Source organism: Arachis ipaensis, chromosome B02 (genome assembly GCF_000816755.2).
Source record: "Arachis ipaensis cultivar K30076 chromosome B02, Araip1.1, whole genome shotgun sequence".
NCBI classification, from domain to species: Eukaryota; Viridiplantae; Streptophyta; class Magnoliopsida; order Fabales; family Fabaceae; genus Arachis; species Arachis ipaensis.
This window is the reverse complement of record NC_029786.2, coordinates 108,036,539-108,043,651: the sequence shown is the minus strand read 5'-3', so window position 1 is coordinate 108,043,651 and position 7,113 is coordinate 108,036,539. Positions and strand designations below refer to the sequence as shown.

At 32.8% G+C, this 7,113-nt stretch overlaps 1 protein-coding gene across 2 annotated transcripts; it reads left to right on the top strand.

Annotated features, from left to right (window-relative positions):
- On the top strand, positions 799-5,291 carry LOC107626438 (aspartic proteinase-like protein 2). Of its 2 annotated transcripts, none has more exons than XM_016329318.2 (10): positions 799-1,241; positions 2,121-2,259; positions 2,369-2,616; positions 2,743-2,970; positions 3,196-3,358; positions 3,707-3,780; positions 3,869-3,965; positions 4,065-4,128; positions 4,457-4,528; positions 4,617-5,291. In XM_016329318.2, the coding sequence occupies exons 2-10, from the start codon at positions 2,152-2,154 to the stop codon at positions 4,778-4,780; spliced, it is 1,218 nt and encodes a 405-aa protein (XP_016184804.1). In that variant the 5' UTR covers positions 799-1,241; positions 2,121-2,151; the 3' UTR covers positions 4,781-5,291. The 2 variants fall into 2 exon arrangements, with proteins under 2 accessions (XP_016184804.1, XP_020972395.1); XM_021116736.1 differs by having other exon boundaries at positions 799-1,266; positions 2,130-2,259.

Here is a 7,113-nt window from a genome sequence, read left to right as displayed (position 1 = left end):
TAAGTTATTGAAATATTAATATTTTTGGTATATTTAAAAATTTATCAATTTTATATAGTTATATTGTCTCTGACAAGTATACTGTTATATTCATCTGTGATCCACAAAACAAATACATTTGAATTTAGATGAATTTTGTTGGTAGATAAAGTATAAAAAGCACTAAGTGTTAAAGGGTCTCTTTCATGTGGATGTGGGGGATATCAAACATATCTATCTTGTTATTTTCATTATAATCCATTCCTATTTTACTAAATCCAAATCTAAGTCTATTATATTAAAGGTTATACAAATTAACAAGTATAAGATTTTTAAGGCAAAAGGATCTACCGAGTTACAAGACCAAAGCAAAAAGGAAAAACCAACCTAAAAAAAATTGAAACACTTTTTTTTCTAACAAGAAAAAGGAAAAAAGAAATAGAGAACGAAAGAGAAAAAAAAAGGGGGAAAAGTATGTTAAATAAATGTTTATTAGAAATAAAATTCAGTTTTCAAATGAAAGTAAGAAAAATATATAATTTTTTTTAGGTGGAAACTCAAGTAAAGTCGACTTCATTTGAGGTTGATATCTGAGAGCTGTTGGATGAAAATTTAGTCAAATATGACTTCACGTGAAGTTGATATCTGAGAGTCGTTAGATGATTTGACTAAATTTTCATCCAACAGCTCTCAGATATCAACCTCACGTAAAGTCGAGTTCACATGAGTTTTCTCCTTTGCTATTGAATAATAAATAGTTGGGATGATAATGTCATTATTATTTTAGTGTTAATCTCTTTAATCCAAACACAGCAAGTAGCAACCAAACTAGCAAAAGCAACTAATTCATGTAATTAAGCACTAATCAGTAATTAATCACACTCTATTAAAGTGTCTGTGTCTCTCACACTCTTCATTCTCTCTCTGTCTAGCTTCACAAGTTTCAAAAAGAACATTTCAATGCACCGACTCCATTAGACAAAAAAAGAAAACAAAATACACAACACCAAAACGAAGAATCGTAACAATGCGGTGTTCTCTTACAGCGCGGGTTTTCGTTCTGGCCACCGTGGTGGCGGCGGTGGTGGATGCCGGCGTATTGCTTCCCTTGGAACGCGCGGTTCCAACTACTGGCAGCAGGCGCGTGGATGTGGAGTATCTGAGGGCGCGTGACAGAGCGCGTCATGCTCGAATCCTGCGTGGTTCTGGTGGTGGCGGTTATGGTGGTGGTGGCGTAGTGCATAATTTTGGGGAAGAAGGAAGAATTTTGGGGAAGAAGGGATAGGGGTATTTTGGTCCGAAGGACGGTTTTAAAATAAACTGAAATTTTGGGGACTATTTTGGAGTAAAAAAAAGGCGAGGGACGAAAAAAATTTTCAGCCCCTACGTTAGGGACCAAAATCATACTTAACCCTAAATATAACATATACTTATAATAAGAAAATTGTCATAGTTCTTTTTAAAAAGTTCATTGATGAGAATAATGAAACCTCCTAATTATTTATGAGTAAAAAGTGTTTATATTTTTTTTTTTTTTTTTTCTGAATTTTAATACAAGAATTCGTAAATTCTGCTTAGGAAATGAGAACTTGATACATAGTGTAGGATGTAGAACCATTTTAGCTAGCTAAAGTAGTTGTTAGTTTGTTACTGTGATTTTTGGTGCACATTGATGTATTTAGAGTAATTTTGGTGCACACTCACTCACACTTGAAAGGTTCTCAAAGTGACAAATATGGTGGAACAGAGTGAGTATTAATAAACTAATCTTCATTGATATGTCCTCTTTTCTTTATTTTGTAGCAAGCATTTATTGCAATTTGTGTATTATTTAGAAAAATCTGCATTAGATTGTGTATTTTCTACTGAATTTCGTTTTGTTGTTAATGGATAATTGAAAATGAGATGGTTATTGAGTGTTTATTTATTTATTTGTGTTCATTTTGTTTAGTTTAGACTAATGTTTTTCGTGCTTGCTATTGCTAGTGTACCGTGAATTTTCCTCTCCTCAGTCGCTAAATCTTTGATATTGGAAAGTTACTCTTTATTCTTCACTGACTTGTTTTTAACTAACAAATACCATGTAATAATGGTTTGAACCTGGAGGATAATCTTTTTCTTTTTCTCTTTTCTTTTTCCCCCCTCTGAAGGTTGTATTTTACCAAGGTGAAGATGGGAACACCTCCAAAAGAATTTAATGTGCAGATTGATACCGGAAGTGACATCTTGTGGGTTAGCTGCAATACTTGCAGCAATTGCCCTCAATCTAGTGGACTTGGGGTGAGGATTTTGGCACTTGTTGTCTAATCATGCATGCTCGTGGTACCTTGGGAAAAAGGTTCTAATTTCGAGAAGAATTTATTGTTTTTCTTGTTGCCTGTATTTGCAGATTGAGCTCAATTACTTTGACACGGTTGGCTCATCCACGGCTGCGCTGGTTCCATGCTCAGACTCGATATGTGCTTCTGAGGTTCAAGGTGCAGCTGCTGAATGTTCTCAGGCTAACCAGTGCAGCTATACATTTCAGTATGGAGATGGAAGTGGAACGACAGGATACTATGTTTCTGATACAATGTATTTTGATATGATCCTGGGACAGTCTTCACTTGCTAACTCTTCAGCGACTGTTGTTTTTGGGTGAGTATGTGTGCTTTTACTGTGAATAAGGTTTATGTGTCATCTTACTCATCTATTGATTTTGCTATTACTTCCATGTTCATTTTGATGCTTATATGGTCCGGTTGATGATTATTTTGTTAATAGGTGTAGCAACTATTTGTCTGGAGAATTGACTAAATCAGATAAAGCAGTTGATGGAATTATTGGGTTTGGCCCTGGTCCTCTATCTGTTGTATCACAATTGTCTTCGCGTGGTATAACACCCAAAGTTTTCTCTCATTGTTTAAAAGGAGATGGCAATGGAGGAGGCATACTGGTTCTTGGTCATATTTTGGATCCAAATATAGTTTATACCCCACTGCTTCCATCACAGTAAGTTCTTCTGCACTTTGTCTACTTTAGCCCCTTGCTAGTGACCCCCTTTTTTTAATTTTTTCAAAAGCAATATTAAAAAGAAATTTATGGATATAAAATATGAAGTTGCTCAAGAATTGGGTTCTTAAAATGTTTGTTATCCTATTATGCTTGCTGTACAACTAATTGATAGTTTTATGAGATATATTACGTAGGTTTGACTAGTTCTTGGTTAAATTTCAGACCTCATTACAACGTAAACCTCCAGGGCATTTCTGTCAATGGACAACCCCTCTCAATTAATGCAGATGTATTTGCAACATCTGCCAATCGAGGAACTATAGTGGACTCCGGTACAACATTGGCATATCTTATTCAAGAGGCTTATGATCCTCTTGTCAATGCAGTAAGTTCTCTTGTTACTTAGCTGAAAATTTGAGTATTCCACTTTTTCAGGACAATATTCTCTCTTTGCTTCGTCCTTGATGAGGTATTTTGTATTGTAAATAAATAATGAGGACATTTCATTGACATGTCTATCCATTGAATTCATTTGGATTCTTATATTCATATCTTATTTGTCTGGTATATTTTATGATTTTAGTTAAAAGTTGAGTTTGATCCTTAAGAAGTTTTCAAAAGGGGAACAGAAAGGAGGCAAATAAAATCCTCACCTTGTCTATCTTGTAATATAAGAGATAATATTCTCCCTGGCTATAACATAGTCATGATAAATTTCTGAATGAATTTCCAGATTACTACAGCAGTGTCACAGTCTACAAATCCTTTTATTTCAAAAGGACTTCAGTGTTATCTTCTCTCAACCAGGTTATTATCAATATCTATAAATCCTTATTCATCATGAAAGGAGAGCTTTCCCATATCTCATTAGAATTTATGCTTGTTATGTATTCAGTATAAGTGATATATTTCCTCAAGTCAGCTTAAACTTTGAGGGTGGAGCATCAATGGTTTTAAAACCAGAACAGTACCTTATGCATAATGGTGTCATGGTAAGTATGTCTATTAAATGTTGATCATATTATTTTCGTAAGTATTCTTCAGGATTTATGCTACTAATACTACTCTTACATGCCACTTTGCTTTAACAGGATGGTCAGTCATTGTGGTGCATCGGTTTCGAGAAAGTGCAGGAGGGAGTCTCAATTTTAGGAGGTCGGTTTCTGTACAAATGATTTAAATACACCAAAATCTGCAAGGACTTGAAGGAAATTAGAAATTTCTTGTCTGTCAATTGTGATGGTGAAAACTCTGAAGATATGCCAGCACACTGCTACCCTTATCTTCATAAAGCTGTGTATTTTGATAATTAAAATTTGATTTTGTTTTACTTGATAACATCCTAAATAAGCATGCTATTAATGAAGTAGTACCTTTTTACCTGTTTGTATTACATAAATTATGCATGAAACTTTTGGATCAGCAAGTGAACACAACTATGTTATTTTTAGTTTATCAGCATTCATTCCCCTTCTCCTTGCAGATCTGGTTTTAAAAGATAAGGTAATCATCTATGACTTAGCACATCAACAAATTGGATGGGCCAACTATGACTGTAAGTTCACCACAGGAACTCTTTTACTTTCTTGCAAGGAGTCAAATATGATCCTTTGCCTTGTCTTAAATGTTGAATTGCTACTCAGGTTCCTCCCCTGTAAACGTTTCTGTGGCTACAAGCAAGGATGAGTACATCAATGCCAGACAAACGAGTGTCAGCGGTGCAGATATAGGCATCCTCTCCAAGTTACTACCTGTAAGCATTGTGGCTCTCTCTGTGCACATAGCAATTTTCGCTCCATTTTTGTAATTTAAATCCAAAGGCTCAAGTTTTATTTTTCAACCACACTTCGAAAGCTACCTTAGATGGCCGATGTTTTATTTGTTCTCGGAAAACCCCTCTCATGTTTGGATCATGAGTGGTAGCTGTTTCTATTCATATTTATTCTGATTGGGCATGCTCACAAGAAAAAACAAAAAGAAGAACAAGAAGCGGGTGTCTTCCATTCACCTGATGAATTTGTAAAGGAAGCATTCTCTTGATAACGTGTAGAAATATACATTAGTGTCTGTATCTATGTAGTAGATAATGGTGTATTTTTTATACAGTGCTGTGAGGGATTTGTGTTTTTCAGCCCTATCAAGTTTAGCTAAGTGTATAGGAATTTCATATGGTTATGGCACCATGGTTGGTGTTCAGGCATTTTATGATATTAACTGATTAGAATTGTCACCTTTTTTTCTCAATAGTGAATACTTGTTATTTTTTCGGTGCAATATGTTATATGTTACTATGTCATTTTCAGATTGTATGAGAAAAATTTGTTGATCATGATATGATACCCCATGCAATGACTTCCATTAGAAAACAGAGTTGTATAACCTCTGTTCCTGGTGAAATTGATTGGATGAGTGAATTTGAATGGGATTAGTCAGTTATCACCAACAAAATTTTGTAACAACTTGTTATTTCTATCTAATCCTACTTTTGTTGATGAATGATTGTCAGAATGCTATTAATCTCTGATAAATTATGGGTTAGCTGGTGATGCTTTCTTTCATTTTGATATGAGATAAAAAGAAATGTGATTTGGTGATACCTGCCGACATTGTTGTGCTGAATATTCATCAATAATGTTACACACATTAGTTAGCACGTATTATTTTTTTATATTACATATTTACATCTTTTATTGGTTATTGTTGAGTTGTTTTATTTGCATGGTTATCCTTCCTCTCTTAATTTTTAGTTTTAATTGTATTTTTTACCCCCCTGAATTTTACCTGATGTGCATTTTAATTTCTAAACTTTAAAAATATGTAACATGATTTTTGAACCTTTCTAAATGTATATTTTACTCAAAATAAGCGCATTATATTCTTTTTTGAATTCTGGATTATGTGCAAACTGCAAACTACTTTCTGAATATCTTTTAAATATGCAATTTTCTTGCCTCCAAAGTTTGCAAAATATGTGCTACTTTTGTTCATAATTGATAAGGAAAAAAAAATTCGCTAATATGGTTAATTTGCACTGTTGCGCATATGGCAAAAGTTGGTCAAATGAGGAGGTTGGTAAAGTCATCAAACAATATTTTAATCACATTTAAATTATGAGAATGGAGTTTACAAATAATAAAAGTTATAAATTTAAAAATGATTAAAATATTATCTGATTATTTTATCAATTTCTGTATTTTAGAATCTTGTTTTAGAGGTTGTTTGCATTATTTTTTAAAGATAAACTAAATTGTATTGTACTTAAAATGTTTATAAGGAGGAATGTGGAATTAGTCCTAGTCCATTTTAGGAATTGTTTGATTTAGAGGAAGTTGAAGGAAAAGGTAGTAGGGAGTAGGGACTAGGAAGGGAGAAAGAAAATTCTTATGTGGAAACTTGAAAGCATTTTAATTTGGGAAATGCTACTTTTACAGAAGATTTTTTTTTTTACTATGACAAAAAAAATTGTCAGACACCACACCATAAACAGAAAATGTTAATAAAATGAGAAATATGTAAAATAAAAAAGAGAAAAGTACAAATAGAGGTCCTTGATCATGCGTAGATACATAATTTTTTAACCAAAATGAAATATTTTTAGGTCTTTAATTATTGAAAAATGAGACATACAGTTCTCTTGTTAAAACACACAAATTTCTTAATTAGTTAACTTTGATTAATGGTTTATGTATGTTCACAAAAATAGTAAATGATTTATTTGTCTTTTTTTTAAATTAAAAATAATTTTTTTTGTTTATTTAATTTTAACAAAATGCATGTATAGCTCAAATGATATAATCTCTTTATACTCACTTAAGAGGTCGCGAATTCGAGACTCTCCATCTATAGTTAAAAAAAAAAAAAAATGCATGTATTGTTGGTACCCCTCATGTACTAAAGAGTGTCTTTTTCTCCTTTTCTCTCTTCACTATTAATATGCAAGTTGCAAGTTGTTAAGTATGAACTCTCTCTTTTTTGTCTTATTGAAAAAGAAACTTCAGTCATACAAAATTATTAAAAACATTTATGCCACATATTCACGCTTTTCAGGAATTCTTGCATAAATTACATTAAAGATCTATCCATGTACAAAACAAATAAATGCATCAAAATCTAGAATTTATCATACAAAATCGTTTGCAT

What these genes read in the sequence shown, in the direction of transcription:
- LOC107626438 (XM_016329318.2), top strand. Translation starts at nt 2,152, where the DNA reads ATGGGAACACCTCCAAAAGAATTTAATGTGCAGATTGATACCGGAAGT. An exon ending in ATGATCCTCTTGTCAATGCA is followed by an intron (nt 3,359 to 3,706) that starts GTAAGTTCTCTT and finishes ATGAATTTCCAG; the next exon opens with ATTACTACAGCAGTGTCACA. An exon ending in GGGAGTCTCAATTTTAGGAG is followed by an intron (nt 4,129 to 4,456) that starts GTCGGTTTCTGT and finishes TTCTCCTTGCAG; the next exon opens with ATCTGGTTTTAAAAGATAAG.